Source organism: Anomalospiza imberbis, chromosome 3, assembly GCF_031753505.1.
Source record: "Anomalospiza imberbis isolate Cuckoo-Finch-1a 21T00152 chromosome 3, ASM3175350v1, whole genome shotgun sequence".
NCBI classification, from domain to species: Eukaryota; Metazoa; Chordata; class Aves; order Passeriformes; family Viduidae; genus Anomalospiza; species Anomalospiza imberbis.
The window spans coordinates 28,917,708-28,935,881 of NC_089683.1; the positions used below are offsets into that span (position 1 = coordinate 28,917,708).

General features: G+C 35.9%; 1 protein-coding gene across 9 annotated transcripts in view; it reads left to right on the forward strand.

The window, feature by feature from the left end:
• Window positions 1–18,174, forward strand: part of ADGRB3 (adhesion G protein-coupled receptor B3) — a 448,710-nt gene that overhangs the window by 194,065 nt on the left and 236,471 nt on the right. For all 9 annotated transcript variants that reach the window (XR_010997055.1, XM_068183751.1, XM_068183747.1 and 6 more), the window contains 4 exons: window positions 2,184–2,348; window positions 3,153–3,317; window positions 9,930–10,031; window positions 10,596–10,702. Coding sequence is in view for 8 of the 9 variants with exons in the window: in XM_068183751.1 (XP_068039852.1) it covers window positions 2,184–2,348; window positions 3,153–3,317; window positions 9,930–10,031; window positions 10,596–10,702 (539 nt within the window). In the remaining variant the exon portion in view is untranslated. The remainder of the gene's footprint in view (window positions 1–2,183; window positions 2,349–3,152; window positions 3,318–9,929; window positions 10,032–10,595; window positions 10,703–18,174) is intronic.

The window sequence follows — 18,174 nt, forward strand, 5'->3', positions numbered from 1 at the left end:
TCCATCTACTAAAATTAAAGATTACTAAAAAAAAGTGTTCTTTCAAAACTGATTTTCAGCTTTTTGCCTTTAGATTGTGATTTATTTAGACCAACTTTTTCAAAATGCATGTATATATAAAATGCATCCTGATCGCTTCAATATTGTGAAGAAACACAAAAGATGTTATACCTAATACATCAAAAATATATTTGAGAACTGTGGATTTTGAACCATCATTTGTACCTAAATGACTTTTAGAGGCAATTCTATACTGTTACATTTAAAAGTAGCACTTTAAATCTTTGCTCAATATTCAGATTTGCTGCAATTTGCATTTCAATTTATTAAGGGAATCTTAATGTAGAATTCTCTATTTTTAAGGGTATTTCTGAAATAGAAAACTCACATGCTCTTTTCTCCTAAAGATAAATAAGAGAGATGTATGAAATATATATGAAAAGCCACAGAATTAGTTTTCTCAAGACAGTATAATAATTGATTTGATCTTTCCTACCCTAAACAATACTATATAGCAAATTATAAAACTGAAGAGGGTGCATTGAAATGTAATTTCCATAATGTTTTCCTCTTCACATAAACCTTTTGTGATTAATGAGTGGAACTAGCATCCATGTTTGGAAAGATTTCCATTTTCTTCTGAATAAATTATCAGAGCACAGCTTCATAGCTTCAGAGGCATCTGCATTGAGAAGTGGTTCACAACCAGGCATTACATGGAATATTTAATACAGAACTTCAGGGAAAAGCCTCGGAAAATCTCTTCCTTTAATTCACTAGTGCTGAGATCCCGGGCCTGGGATATGGATAGTATCCTTGAAATGTTCTGTTGTTAATGTCTGACATTAGCAAAATAGTTTACCTCCATTATTCACTGAACCCATATGCACCCAAACAGAACACTATGTTCAATCACTAACTTTAAGATTCTTCTTTCTATTCTAGATATTAACACCATCACCTTAGGGAGCTGCTATTCCAACCCCCCTTTACAAGAATACTGAAAACAGGGTTTGGCAAGTGTACCAAGTGAAATTCCTTGTTTGGAGTGGTGGTGCTTATATAGCACTAGTAGTTATAGAACCAGGTTTTTAAGGACGAGTATTAATCGAAATTATATTAGAACCTACATTTTGAGATTATATTTAACTGCAGGGGCAATGAGGAACTGATGATTGCCACAATCTCTGTGAATGCAGGATCCTGAATTAGCACAATTAGTCATAACACATTTCATAATGCTTGCCTGTTTTTAAACATACTGCCTAGTCCTATTATTATTGACCATATAATTTTTAACTTGTATGGAAGCATAATTGCTTTATGTTTTTTCATTACCTTAGTTTTTAATATTTTCATTTACCTCAAGAAGCTTTCTGATATACAAAATTATTAATAACAGTCATTAACCTTTACTCAGGAGACTATTCATTCAAACTCAAGTGCATGGGCTAATACAAATTACTAAATACAGAGCCATTTCCACCATTTGAATTTTGTTTAGACATTTAACTTGTCAAATTCAGAAAGAAGATTATGCAATATGCAAACACAACAGTAGATCTGATAAGGAAGGAAGGCAGGCAGTTTCTGTCCCGCTATATTTTATCTCAAAAGAATGTCGAAGAACTAGGATCATTTCCCTCACAGGGAGGATGAATGATAAAAATATATTCAGCATTGTGAATACAAAGAGAGACTGTATGTGAGGCAAAGTGCTAACTCCCGTTCTCCTTCTCCTGTTCAACTAAAGACATCCAGTTTCACCATCAGGACCAATAATGTTATAATCTGACCTACCTGAACTATGACTGCAGCTCTTGTAAATCACTTCAGAGGGCTTAGGGTTTATTTACATGATACAAGAACGGCTCTCACTTTTGCCTAAAAAGACCAGTCTTTTTTATAAGGCCTTGTTTTTAATAAGACCATTCAAACCGTGTGTGACCAAAATAATTATTTATCCTTTTTTATATCAGTGTACAATTAGAGGAGATGGGACGCTCTTTACTTGCAGAAAAAGGAAGACAGTTATATATTGGTTTAAACCATCTCATAACGTTGGTTTCTGTGTTTGATTGCCATACGAAGCCAGGCTGGGCCCAGCCCGAGGGGCTGTGGTCACCTGCCTGGCTCCGCTGGTGACTCTGCTGTGTCCATCTCTTTTGTGGCCGCCGCGGCAGTGGACGGACAGTGGCAGGAGTGGAGCTCGTGGAGCCAGTGCTCGGTGACCTGCTCCAATGGCACCCAGCAGCGAAGCAGGCAGTGCACGGCGGCGGCCCACGGCGGCTCCGAGTGCAGAGGGCCCTGGGCCGAGAGCCGGGAGTGCTACAACCCCGAGTGCACCGGTGAGTACGAGCGGCTCCGGCGGCGGGCGGGCACCGCGGCGCGGCCCGGCTGCAGCTCCGAGCTGGAGCAAAAGTCACTGACCACAATAAGTTTCATGTCAACGTCGGAGTAAGAACTTCTTTACACTGAGGGTGGCAGAGCACTGAACACGCTGCCCAGGGAGGCTGTGGAGTGTCCCTCTCTGGAGACATCTAAAACCCACCTGGAGGTGTTCCTGTGTCACCTGCTCCAGGTGACCCTGCCTTGCCAGGGGGTTTGGACTGGATGATTTCCAGAGGTCCCTTCCAACCCTAACAGTTCTGTGATTCTGTGATTCCTGGGACCTCATTCTTATTTACTTGATGATAAAAAAACTGAAAAATGTTCCCTGAAAGGCTGCAAGAAGGCTGCACATCAGCTTTTTGGTTTTATTGCTCTTTGAAGGACATTCAGCAGATATTTTTGAAGACTAAAGCACTTAAGTTTTTCATGAACCTAGAGAGTAAATATATATATATGAACCGATTCCCTTTTGGGCTGAGACTACTTCATGATCCTCTGACAGTACAAAAGCAGCCTTTCAGGGTGTGTAGGTTCTATATGGACTTACCTTTAAGCCTCATTTGCTCTTCCAGAGCTTGTAAAAATCAAGATCTTAAAATACCACATGCAAAAATGTTTTTACTTAGTTTCTTTTAAGGGTACTTAGGCATATTGTAGATGTATATTGTTACTGTAGAGCAGCACTATACAAATAAATTTTAAAAAAGAATAATTCTCCATTATGACTGTCATCACCACTGTAATTGTATTTTTACAAACAGCAAATGGCCAGTGGAACCAGTGGGGCCACTGGAGTGGCTGTTCCAAATCCTGTGACGGTGGCTGGGAGAGGCGGATAAGGATCTGTCAAGGTGCTGCTGTGACTGGGCAGCAGTGTGAAGGAACCGGAGAGGAAGTCAGACGGTGCAGTGAACAGAGGTGTCCTGGTGAGATGAAAAAATAATTGCTGGTATTATTTACACTACAATAGGGCTTACTTTAATGGGCATCTTTAGGAAAGACAAGATCAATGCCTGTAGAGTAATAGCCAAAAAGAGCTGTATCTGGCCTTGCTTTAGACAAGTCATTGCTGGTTTTCTCAGTAGATTTCTGTTTATGCAGCTGGGTGCAAATGAGTCCTATTAGACATATGAGCAGTGCATCAGGTATTGAGTAAAGCAAAATACCGTAGTAAAAATTTATTGCCTAGGAATTCCTATAGTATTTGGAGCAGGAACAATTTCCTACAGAAAATCTCTTTGAATGCATGGCATCTGAGAATATCAGGTCTGGTTTTGTAATTTGGAATTCATTTTGTCCAGTGTACAAGTGACATCTCTAATACATTTGGGATAAATTCTAGTGCAGTAAAAATAAGACATAAATTGAGCCTTACCATAGTGTAGAGAGTGAATGAATGAATATGTGAGCCACATTTTATAAAAAGAAAAATAATTGAAAGACACATCATTCTATTATTAAGCATTAATATAATGCTTAAATATCACTTTTTTAATATAACGCTTTGTATCGCTCTTTACTTTGCCTTCCCAACAGATTTAAGTCTTTCCCACTAAAAGCTAATAAAAGTGTACTTTTGAGCTTCTTCAAAAATGAAGAATAAAGAAGAATATCTGGTGAATCAGATAATATTTATTGTAAACACACATTTCCTAAAGTAAAAGAATGCATTGTTGGATAGGTGAAAGATAAAAAAATAAGTAGTTAGTTAGTAGGATAGGATGTTTTAGCCACCCACTTGGGAAATTATGTAATCTGAACTGCAAGCCAGGAAGCAGCAAAAAATCAATCTAGCAATCTCACTTCTGGACATTTTTGCTGGCTGTGTTCTCAGGTGGTCAGAGAAGGACTTAAATGGCAGGAATGCTTTGGGTCAGGAAATGAGAAATTTATCAGATGTGAATTTTATGTTATCAAGCCCATCTATTTCATAGACAGCATATTTATCCCTTGACAGACATCAAGGAACAGTTTTCAAGGTATTCGCAGTACAGTAGAACAATTAGTCTCATTGCATTCGAAGAACAACAAAAAGACTATTTGTAGTTAGAAAGTTATAACACTACACTGTAGAAGTTAACTGAATTTAACTTGCTTTTTAAATGATCTCTTTAATTTTAATAAAAATTTCATTGTTTGAAAAGCAGTAGAAAATAGTATTTGCATTGAATTCCTAAGCAAACTAATTTCCATAGGTAATGCAGGCTTCCTCTATAAAGCACAACACTAATAGAAGATTAATATGAATCTTCTCAATAAACAGTCAGATGAACTAGATGCTGCTTTTAAAACCCTTCTTGAAATAATTTGCATTTGTATATTTAAAAGTAAATCCATACTGCTGCAGTCCAATTTTCAAAGGTTGCCACCTGCTGTTAATAAAATATTTTACAGATGTATTTACAAGTCAAATGCACACAGAGCTTTATTTGCCATTTGGTGAATTTATTTATTTACTTGATTAATTTCAGATTAGATTTAGTGTGCTTATAGAAACTCTAACCTAAAGCACCTTTTAACAAGCTATACTTTTGCAGACTATTAGACATGAATTATAGATTTATTTGCCTCTAGACTGACATTTACTGAAGAGTCTCAGATTTAAATGTACACAGTGGATAATTTACCAACATTTTATAAAATTACGTATCGATTTACATTGTATAAACAAGAAGTAAAATTGGAAAGTACTACAAAGAGTTGTTCAAAGTATAAGCAAATTTCATTATTTGTATGCATTTCTTCCTAGCCCTGAAATAGCTCAAAAAAGCTATTTTTGTCTCACTGGTTTCTTGTTCCATGTAAGCCACTGAAAAATATGAGAAAACTAAAATGTTTATCCTTTTTCTTATATTAGCATTGCTTTGCATAAAACAAGATCCTCAAGTGTGTAGAACTGTGTAATATTTTTGTTAGGGGTATGAAGCTGCACCTACTTGAATTACCCTAAAATCTATAGATTTTCAAAAAGTTAAATTATGGCTGCTTTAAACTGTGTAAGCAAAAGGCTAATAAAGCCTTTTTATATTAGAGCGACTGATGTCAGTAAGATGCTTTGCAAACAGCGTGTTTACTTGATAACTGACAATCTTTCCTGGACATTCTGTAGTTTAAGCTCTGCATTATCTGGGTATTATATGAAATTCTCTTCGTAGTTTCTCAGTGATTTCCTTCAAGTGGCTGGGGCATGAACTGAATTACTTTCAGCAGCATTAAGAGAGGCAGACTCAGAAGTGCTGTCTGTGAGGTGAGGGTGCAAAGTGATGCAGAGTCCCCAGGCAGGTGCAAGGGAGAGCTGCGTTATTGCAAAAACTTGGTCTTTTAAAACAATTAGCCAGTTATCAGCTACATAGATTAAAATCATAATAAATATAATTCAACCAACCACCATACACCACAATGTGAACACACGATGGTTACATAACTTGTTTTTCTACCTCTAATTCAGCTGAGTCACTTTCCCATAATCCTTTTCTGCTTAGCCAAAGTAGCAGGCCTGAGACATGATTTTACAAGGCTTTCACTTTGTAAGCATTTACCTATATGCAACAACTATCTGAAAATTGGATTCTCAAAAAGCTTGCTTTCTGAACAAATTTTGTGCATCTTTCTTTGTGATTTGTCTATATCACAGCTATAAATTTTAAAACTGTTGTTTTTTTCTTCCATTGTGTAATAATCTAGGAATGAAAAACAAGGATCTGAAGATATTTTGGGTTCAGTTATTGCTGCTTTGTTGCATCCCAAATGTCTGAAGTTAAACTTCACTCCTAGTAGGTCAGGACTGCACTCAAAACATTTTTCTGTGAAGGATGACTTCCGAAAATTGGAAACAAATCAGAGAAAGTAAAAAATGCTTCTATATTTGGTAAACAGCTAGTCACTCAGGAGTCACAGCAGAAAACTTACACAAGATGAATGAACATTATGTCTGTCCCATAAGAATAATGGAGACAGCTAGGTAACGAAAGAAAATACATCTGATAAGGAGTTGCTTGGCAAGATGATCAGAAACTTGTAGAAGAATGTGTAGGAGAAATAAGGCAATTTCCACCAAATGTGTCAGTGAAAATGAAGAGATGGGAAAACCAAAACCAAAGTGCAGCACTATACAGGGTAGAAGACTTCTGTAAATTTATTTTTATAAAAACAGGATTGTGTTCTTTTAACGGCCAGAAGATTATATCATGTTTCAACAATACAGTATAGGTTTCCAGAAATACCTAATTCCCTAATAAGTAAATCTATATTAACTCTATACATGTTTCCAATATTAATGCTTTACCTGAATTTTACTCAAAAAAAGTTCTCAGCATTTTTCTTAAAAGCATATTTTCAGTAGTATAAAGCCTAATATGGGAGCACTTTAGACCAAAGTATAACTGAACACAATTCTACACTATCTTGTTAGTTAACAGAAAGACAAGAGTGCACAACAGCCAAAGACTAGCTAATCATTTCCCACTGATGGTAGAAGTTTTTTTCACAGCAGTATTAAATAGATAAGATAGAATAGGAGAAGGGAGAAGATTCAAATAATTCAAATGATGCTCAGCTAAATAATAAAATTAAAGATTTGAGGAGTTTTTTTTTTGTCTCTGATTGCAACACTGTTCTATAAGACATCCAAAAGATTTTTTCCTATTGCCTTTGCTTATGATAATTTTGCCTGGGGCATTGAATTAGGATTCAAGAGAGGAGCAGTAGTTCTACCATCATTTGAGCTACTGTGTGCTGTAGGCTAACTTGTCTCACCCTTTTGTTACCCTTTCCCATGTTTGTTATCTGCTTGTCTAGATGGCAAACTCTGTGAGGCTACACGTGTCTCTTGCATGTGTCTCTTGCTTTGTGTGTTGTCCTGAGCTTCCACAGATCCCAATTGGGTTCATTGCCTCTGGGAGATGCACGTCTTCTCTCCAGTAATGTCAGAAGAAGACTGTGCTTCTAGACTGTTGACTTTGTTGAATATTTGTGCTTAGGTGTGATGAATTCAGGCCTATCATTACAGGTAACGTGGTACATTTGAATGCATGCTCTGTGTGGGAAGATGCTGGTGATTCACATCAAGAGTGAAAGAGGTCTGCCTTTTATTTGCCAGTGATAGCAAATTTTACCTCAGTATTTGCTATTTGCTTCTAAATTCTAGTAGTTCTTTATGATTTTGTACAGCAAAATCATATTTATCTGTGGGTGCGTTATGAATTATTTGTGCCATAGTTACAGAAATACTTGATCTGGTTCTGAGGATCAACAAGGCTTTTTAACTCAGATATAGTACCACTCCAGTGTGCCTATAATGCCTCCATGAGCAACATGGGTTGCAGCCTCACAGATGCTTTAATGTGGGTGGTTGCCTGATGAGTAAGCTCTGCCAGATAGGTTTTAGCTTTGGGAAGAAGGAGTTTGTTTTTATCTGCAGCATTCCTTGATCCTTGTATGAGGCATTAAAAGGCCAAGAGTCAGCCAGAGACAGGAAAAGGTCTTTGCCTGGGCTAAGCGAAACTTCCAAGTTCCAGCTGCTCCCACACCTCTTTACTGATGACTCTAGGTCTTGGGAGCGCCTTTTACTTTTGAACACAGCACACAAATGCACTGTTTATCTCTGGCACTAGGTTAAAGTTTCAGTATAATCTTGAGTTCTGAAAACTTTAATTCAAGAGCACACTAGTACCCTTCCAAATAGATGGGAAATCTCTGATATTACCTGAGGCTTGCAAATGTAAAAGAGAAAATATGGTGTATTGAAGTGTGCATATAGATGCATGTATATATTTTTTAAGCAAAAAAACTCACATGTAACATTCAGTATGTGGAGAGAAGAGTTTTAGTTCTGAGAATCAGCACCTAAAGTGGTGATTAGTGAACACAGCACATTTGAAATAGCCACAGCTGCATAACAAATATAGTTCTCAGAGAGCTCTAAGCTCCAGCAAATTTATGTAATTTATAATATAACCTCCTTATTATGTTAATTTACGCTCCTCAAAACAGAACATTTCTTTTGTTTATAAGGTCATAATAGAATGGTAATTGCTTTTGCTTATGTCACCAGATGGCTTATGTTTATCAAAATCTGTTTTTTCCCAGTGTAACACTGTCCTGATGCATTCACTCTGTGGGCATATCTGAAGCAGGGCTAGTATTCTAGATTATGACTATAACTGACTTTCTTTAGATTTTTGCCATTAATGGATCTCTTGTGTTTTTAGCAGCACCAACTGTCTTGATTTAAGATTCAGGAATGCTGATGGTGAGGCAAATTTAGCAAGCAATTTTTCTGCCCAACTGTGATTCATATTAGTATTACTGAGCCATCTGCTAGGTATTCTTTGTCCTCTACAGAGGGTACAGCTTTGTGCAAAAGTCTACTCAGTTCCCTTGCTCACACTTCCGTCAGCAGAAGTACAAAACAGGGAAGATGGACGATTTTATGGGTTAGATAATGGGATGGGCAAAATCTGTACTCTGTTCCTGCCTCTGCTAGAGATTTCCCGTGCAACCATGAGTGAATCATTGAATTGCTTTCTGCCTTATCACACCATCTGCTAGAATGAATTTCCTTTCTCTTTTCTTTTTTCTTGTTTTGTAACCACTTTGCTGTAATACAGCAGGGTTACTTTTTTTTTTTCTGGAAACAATAATATATAATAATAAACAATTCCTGATTTTCTGCCCTGAAATTGGAGTGAATTAGATTTCATTAACAAACATTTTAGTGATGTGAGTGTGAGATGGCTTCAGCCAGATGTTTTCTGTGCTAATCTAATTTGTTCAAAAATCATAAACTGGAATATACACTAACACACAAAGAGCAAGAGGAATCTGCTGTTGTGACCATGTGAAAATAAAACATGAAGCATTTGCTGAAGTTTATTTTTCCCCATGCAGTTCTGTTAGTACAAAATTGTGACAATATTTTTCCCTTTAAATGGTATTGCAATAACCAGTAAAAGGTTATTTTGCTTTATAGACACTCAGTCCCACATTATTGACTATACTTTCTTAATTACCAGCTTGTACTGAAACACATTTCAAAGAAATAACCTGGTTTTATAATAACCTTCAGAATACACGACTCTCATTTAGCACCTTCAACACATATAATGTTTCAACTGTCTTTTCAGAACTGAATCTTTCACATAAAGATTCAATTTTAGAAAAATCTTTATAAATTTTAGTTTAAGATTAGCATTATAACTTATCACAGTTTAAGTCTCATCATCTTGTGATAGTTTCTTAGTGTTATTGATCAAAATAGAGCAACAAGGAAAGAGTAAAACCCGTTAATATTGTAACTGCAACCTAAAAAGTTCTTGCTTGCTGGGGAGAATAAAGCCATGGTTTATATAAAATAAATACCATCACAAAGACAGATATGCAAAATTTCAGGCTTCTCATTTTTTTACTTCAAACTGAAAATTAACCCAAGTTATGTTCACATACACATCTCAGGAAAATGTAGGATGAAATGGAACACTTATTTTTCTGATATAAAATATGTTAATGTTTCTATTTAAATTCTCATTTATAAATGACAGCACCTTATGAAATATGTCCTGAAGACTATTTGATGTCAATGGTCTGGAAAAGAACCCCAGCTGGGGACATGGCATTCAATCGATGTCCTCTCAATGCCACAGGTACAGTACTACATTGAAATCTTATGATGATAAAAAAGGGAGAAATATTTTGCTTTGTGTCCTAGATAAATTATTACTAGAGTCATATAAATACTCATATATGTGAATATATCTGTATAAACCTCACATATTTACTTATACATATGCATGCCAATATACATATGTACATATGTTGTCTCTTACAGCTTACATATATGCATGGGTCTGTAGTGTATATGCATTTATCTGTATATATACATATGTGTACACATACATATGAGCATTATAGCCACAAAGAAAAAGCTGACAAAAAATCAATTTGACTGGATCTATGAGCAAAGTGATGAACATGAGGGAGAACATAAAAATCTTTTTAATTAAGGAAACACTGCTAAAAAGCAATCAAATAAACATTGAAATGTGTTTCAGGATCTTATACTACTCTCTATATACCGATGATCATTACATGAAATTGTTTCTGTGTGTGTGCCTTTAAAATAGCATGGAATATAGATTAAATAAAGTTTATTCTTTCCAGTTGCTCTCACTTATATAAATATTTTCTGTCTTCTTTGTGTCTTACAGGCACCACTAGCAGACGCTGCTCTCTCAGTGTTCATGGAGTGGCCTTTTGGGAACATCCAAGCTTTGCTAGATGCATATCAAACGAGTACAGACACTTGCAGCATTCAGTAGGTGCAAAGTCAGCTTTAGTACTTGCTCTGTTTATTCATTACTAATCACTGGCATAAAAAGAAACTTACTTATTTACTCTTAGGTTTCTGTTAAGCAATACCAAGAGGAAAACAGATCTGACAGAGAATAATTTATGTTAATGTATATTATTTTGATCTTGTATAATGCTGGTGTTTGTGAAATAAGCCTTGTCTTACTGTAGAAGTGGAAAAATTAATCAGATTCCCTTCTTTCATGTCCACTGTGTGAAATGTTTATAGGGGTCAGAGGCAAAACATATTTTAGCTTATTAGAAAATGAGATGTGAATAAATGAGATTTACTGGAAGAGCAACTTGCTGAGAATTCTGTAATACTGTGTATTCTTTAATTGCAGAGTAGGAAGCCGGAAATGCTTCTTTTTGCTCTCAAATTTAGAACTTCACATTCAAATGTAACAATAGAAAATGATTATAGGGTAAATCTATTGCAGTGTCTTGGAAAAGGTAAAGTAACTCTAGATGAAGAAATACTATGTGAAGTTTTTTCAAAAATCCTAACAAAAAGTTTATTTGCAAAGCATTGGCATTATACAATTATCTACTGCCTAAACATGTTTATATTGATAGATGTAATACATAATGTATATTGCTTTATAAATATGTTACCATGGTATACATTAGGTATATTAGTTACCCTCTATGTCCCTATCTGAAGCATTCAGCCAGGTTAATACTAAAGAGGGAAATGAGCCTTTGAAGATTCTCGTGGACAATGGGTTTTCCCTGCGTGATATATTCTACTGACATTCTTATTACTCTGAATCCTTTTCCAAAGGCCACTGCTCCACTTGTCATTCAGCAGAGGCTCACTAATACAGCTCTGTGCTTCATGACTTCCCAACTTCACAACAAAGTGCAACACTTCTGTAACATGTTTAAAATTCTTTGGTGGCTTGAAAAGCAGTAGCCTGGCTGCCGTTCCTCAAATCTGGACTGCTACTTAGGGGAGATTTTGATTAATTCCTTTGAGCTGCATTTCTGTTTTGTTAGACCCAATTTATTTGAGACCGGGGATTCAGTTTCAGGGCAGGCCAAAGCAAGAATTATTTTTAAAATAGGACAGAATAGATTGTCAAAGGAATTTTCTCCACTACACAGAACCTTCTATTTTACAGAGCTGCCTGCATGTTCATCTCTTCCTTTAGTGTCCATGCTCAAAAACCACACTAAGTTGGCTGTAATATTTTTGGTAATTTACTCTGTTGCAACAATTTCATTTTTTAGGTCTATGCTAGTTTGCAGTTCAAACTATGCAAAATGCTGTTTCATGCTATTCAGTGGTTTGACTTACCTGGCTTTGGTAGGCACTGGTAATTTTTCAAGAGCCACAAGGCTTACTTGTTGAACAAAAGACATTTCTAACCTAGAGCAGATTTTTTTTTCCTATATTTGCCTTTTGGAAATATTAATTATGAGTCAATTACACTGTAAAATATTCTTTCTGCCAAAGAACATTTAAAAATTGGTAATGCTTCTTTAAAATTACACAAGCACCTAAACATATCTTTTTGCTGCACAAAATTTAAGTCTAGCTCATGTGCATACAAATTAAAGAAGTGGACTTCTTTCACACTTGGGAGCTGTTCGCAAAGAAAATTGGCCTGTCTTACATCTTTCTGCTTCTCAAAGTGAACAACGCAGCATATTTAAAGAATCAGAGAAAATAGAGGTAAAGACCTATAAGGTCATTGCCCTGCAAATGTAGGCTTGTCCCCCCACGATACATATGCCAGTTCCATAAATCCCTGTAAATAGGGCTTTATAAGGAAGCTGCTGACAGACGGTGTTGCTATAATAAATATGTGTGCTTATGAAAGCATGTATGAGTTGTCTCAGTGTGCTTAACTTACCAATAAAATTATTTTACCAATGCAGACCAGGAATAGAGCAGGGTAGCACTCAGTTCTCTGAATATTCCCATAAAATTTGAGCTGAATCTCTTTCATTTATTATCTGAAATATATAAAAGAAAATCAGATGCACAGTCTTCAAAAAAATTATGTTCCTGAAGCTGATGTAAAACAGTTGATATACATAAATATAATATTTAATACATTAAAGCATACAATACAGACAAGTTCCTGTCTTTTTGCCCTCTAATCAAGCTGCATATAATCTAGAACTAGAAATCACATAGTAGAATTCACATGATGCTGTACCTAAGAAAATATTATCTAAAGAAAAGTATTCAGTATGATGGGAGCCAGAGAAGATTTCCTTGGCCAAAGACCCTGCTAACCTGGCTACACAGGTGCTGAACTGGAAGTTTATAGTTATACTAGTAAATAAGCTTAAAAGTCCTTGTAGTCATCTGCACAGTTTAACTGTGTATGTGTTAGCATGCTCCCTGACCATTTCAGACCGTACCATAGCACTCTCCCAAACAATGCCTACCATCCTTTAGAGGATAGAATAGCAGAGAAGCCGTTGTCAGCAGGCAATAAAAACATGACTTTCTGGGACAGAGGAGGGATAGAGAGTTTAATGTGAGGAAACCACAATTCTTTGCTATATATAGTGTACAAATTTACCACATTACCACAGGTGATTGACCCCTGAAGACTGTTTCCTCACTGTATGTAACTACTGTGGATTCACTGCCTCATGCACTGTATTTTTACAGTTTTCTCTATTACTCACCTGGAATTGACATGGCACAAATTTCAACCCTTAATAAGCAGTATTAAAGAAGCTGAAACCCAGCTACTGCTGTGTGTTCTTCAGCTCGACTCAAGACTTGTACTGAGACCAACATGGTTGCTCTGGAAATCATGCTAGAATGGCATCATATTTTAATCTTAAAATCCATTTGAAAGTCTATTTGTAAAGATGGAGAGTCATTAAAGTTAAAAATATACCCATAATGCTAATGATAATATACTTTGCTCATAATCCCCAGCACCATGAATAACATGGCTTTTTCCAGTCACTTACAGAATGTGCCAGGCAGAATTACTGCCTCTACAGCATGCCCTGGTGCTTCAGATGTAGGTTATGCCACCTCAGAGGAAAACGGGGTTGAGTTAGATTGTCTGGACTTGTGGACCACTTTTTGATGCATATATCAATATTATACTTAATATTCCATTGCAACAGTTTCAGAATATTTCCCAGTCTTAAATTAATATATCTCCTCAATATATTTCTGAGATGAGTCTGTACTATATCTGCATTTTTTGTTGATGGAGAACTGAGACCACTTAAGCAGGAAATTTATCTCAAGTCTTCTGAATTAGTGCCTAGCCACTCTTCCTTCTTAATGTTCCGACATCTCCATGGGACAACAGAAAATCCCTGGCATAGTAAAAATATAACAAACACAGAGCCTCTAAAGAGACTATGCCCTTGAACATGATTAAATAGTAGAGAGGTATGGTTTGACTTGTGGAGATCAACACTCAGTTTATATCTTTCAAGGGCACTGTGTCCTATATGATACGAGTTTGAGAAAAAGCAGTTTAAGAGAATTATGAATGTCAGCTGTGCTACAGATATACAGCCTGTACTTCTGTTAGTTTCTTTTACCTTGTGCACTATGGTACAGGTTCCTTTTAAAGTTAGGGATGATAATTAGATCTCTTTGAGTAACAGAACCAATTAGTCATGAACAGTTTATCCCACATTTGGTACAAATCAATCATGAAATGAATTCAATAAATACTGTTTGACCAGCTTTTACAGCTGATTGACTAATAAGAAAATTTATTCACTGAACATATTAAGGGACAAAAATTCCCAAATCCATGAAATAAACCTTTAGGAAATTATTTGCTTAGCTGTAATAATAATATTTAAAGAACCTAGTTAGGATTATTCTCCCTAAAGCACTAGAAGTGGAAAATTCAGAGTGATAAATAGGCATACTTTGCCTCATGGTCCTAGAGGACCAAGCAATAACTTGATGAGCAGAAAAAGAAACATCACAGATCTTATACCAGATTTTGTTCTGGTTTTCTTGCATTGCCCTAATATATTTGCAGTGTCTGCAGCTTTGCATTAAGAAAATGTTCTTAGTCAAGCATGGTGTCTTGAGTCTGTTACCAGTCATTGTAGCTGAGAAAAATGTTTTGCCCAATTATGTGCAATTTTTTTTTAAATGTATTCTTGAGAAAGAGGGGATTAAACAAGAAATTCTTCCAAGTATGTTTTTTATTGTGGATGGAAATGAAATAAAGTCAAGGTTTAATAAACTCTAGTGGCAGAAGATATCCTTTCTTCAGTTCCTTCTGGGAAGTTCTTAATCACATACTGATCAACAGAGTTTTGTTAATAGTGAGGAATTTTCTTCCTTTCTTTAATTCCATATTAAATTCTCAGAATTTGGAGGATTTTCCCCTTCTGTAGAATAGACATATTTGGGTTTTCAGACTATTTTACTGAATCAGTTACTGCTATAGCAGAAGTTATGGACCTTGCTGAAGCTTGTTCTCTTTTTCTATCCTTGGCATATAGTTTCATTTTCTGAAAGCTGAACTACTTCAGTCTAACTAACATATTTTAATCTCTTTAAAGTGTATCTGTTGCTAGCTTAATGGACTGTTATATGTAGAAAGGCAAATTAGATGATGATCTAATGACCCAAACTTAGTCAGTATAATATTAACAATGTATGTTCCTCATTGCTCATTATCTTCTTTTGATCTGGAAGCAGAAAATTATGTGCCTAATTATTTCACATAGAATTGTGTACTTTACCCAATACTTGGCTAGTCTGGACTAATGTCTTCTGAGTTGTGATTTGAGGGGTTTTTTTACTTTATTTGGATAAATAGGTTAAAATCTTTCCTGAGACTTAGAAATTTATTTGTACTGTGTTTATGAGTGACTGCAGGACCAAGAATAGAATCAGTGATTAGGACCCCACAGGCCTACTTCAGATCATATCCAAGAAAACAAAATTACTGAAATGCCTCAAATAAAAGTACATTTTGCTTTCATAAGCACTTGAAGCCTATCAAATTTGGTATGGCACAAGCAATAAGACTAAGAAGCAAGACCTCAGAATTAGGAATACCCTACATTATCATGCTTCCAAGAAGCATAGATAAAGAATTCTTCATCTATTCTTAATATAGTCTATGGTTAATAGCCACCTAAATTAGAAAAAAACACTGCAAAATAAACAAAACAAAATAAAACTAAACACACTGAAACAAGAAACTGCTCACCTCATCCCCAACTGTCCAAAATCTAAAAAAACAGAAAAGAAAAGACTGAATGGGGACTAAAGAAAAAAACTAAAAAGAGACTAAAATAGTTAGATGTGGAAGAGCAATGAGATTTCACCTTTTATGAGCTTTCTAGGAACTGAATATTGAAGCTTTTCTGACCATTTTTAATGAAAACCATTGATACATAAAATCTTATCATGGAGCATTAGAAATTGATTTTGTGAAAATTGAGGAAATACTTGAATTCACAGGTTATTTTTATTTTCTACTCTGTTATGCACTCAAACTAAGCAATAGGATTTACTGAATTGCCAAAAAAAAAAAAAAATTAAGGGATCGGGTTAAAAAAGTATTGGTAATGTATAATTGTCTTAACATACACTGAAATAGCCCTTTTGCCATGAGTTTTCCTCTACATGTCCTTTGGATGCTCTAGTTTGGAAGAGATTTGAACTGCACTCATAAATAATGATGAAGACTAAAGCCTGTTATCAAGCAACTTTGTTCCTGAAAGACATCTTCAATAGTATCAGAAAATCTCTACTAGCACAGACCATTTTATAAACCTGCGTAGCACAGTTTTCTAGCCTGGATGATGAAATTATGTATTTAGTTGCTGTGATAAAAATAATGCCGTATTTTAATAGAATCATAGAATGGTTTGGGTTGAAAAGGATCTTAAAAAACATCTACTTCCATTCCTGCTGCCACAGGCAGGGCACATTTCAGAAGATCAGGTCCCTCAAAGCCCCCATCCAACCTGGCCTTGAGCACCTTCAGGGACAGGGAATCCACTACTTCTCCAGGCAACTTGTTCATAGTCACCACATTCACAGTAAAGAATTTCAACTTCACCACATTCACAGTAAAGAATTTCTCCCTAATATCTAATCTAATTCTACATTCTTTCAGTTTGAAGCAGTTCCCCCATGTCCTGTCACTACATGTTCTTGTAAAAAGGTGCTGGAAGGATACTATAATATCTTTCTAGAGCCTTCTCCCCAGCTGAATAATCCAAAATCTCTTAGCCATTCCTCACAGAACTGGCGCTCCATCTCTCTGATCATCTCTGTAGCCCTTCTCTGGACTCACTCCAACAGGTCTATGCCCTTCTTATGTTGGGGGGTCTCAGAACATAGTGCCACTTTTAGTGATATAACACCCAATAGAAAATGCATTCATGCAAAATGGTCTGCTTTTTATCAGAAAGTTGAAAAACTAGAATATCTCTTAACTCTTGAGAGTTAGGAAGGAAAAATCTACATATGAATTATCACATTGATGTCAAAATATTAGCAATTACAAAGGAGCATGGGAACTGATGCAGGTGAATCTTTACATACCAAACTAATAATATAGCCATAAAAATGCATTTCTGGTCCTTCTGCTCATACTGTAATTTTGTTTCAACTTTTTCCACAGCAGCGTTATTCACGATTTTGCAAGTGCTTGGCTAAAATATAATTTGATAAAAAGAGCTTTGAGGTGAATAATTATTTGCTCAGCTGCAGCTCATTAGAGATGATTTTGTTTTTCCAAATTATATTACAAGGGCAGCATATCAGCCTGTCCATGTACTCCTCACTGAGATGACTACTGTACTCTGAGGAATGAAAGGCTTCCTCCTAAAAAAATTACAGCTCCTTTTTTTTTCACTAGTTTAGTGCTTCATTTCTTTTTATATAGCCATGGAGCAAAGCAGCCAGGCTTAGTTTTATAGATTTGAATGCAGAGGCTCAAAAACAACATTTTTGTTCTTCCTCAGTCTATACTCTATATTGATATATGCCAGCTATTCCTCTTCACCTTCACAGATTTTGATAGGCAGGGGTGGCCGTAAATGATCTGCTTTCCTTTCCTCGATTCCCTTGTAAGGCCAGAATATGCAGCTCTGTTTTGTCACTTCCGTTAGCTAGTGTAGAGGATGACAAACTTTTCTCTCATCAGAGAGCAACTGATCAAGAGATTGTGATAGGCAACATTTTTCTCCTGCCTCACTGACATTTTCCCATTCTACACAGGAGAAGATTAAAACTTAAGGGGAAAAAACCTAATGACTTTGGTATCACTGTTGACTTGATGGTGAGGGCATTCTACAGCTACCTGAAAGAAGGTCTCTTCTCCCAGGCAGCGAGTGATAGGATAAGAGGAAATTACCTCAGGTTGAACCAGGGAAGCTTTACACTAGATATTAGGAAAGGTTCTTCCTTCAAAAGATTATCAAGCCCCAAACCCTGGAGATATTTAAAAGTTATAT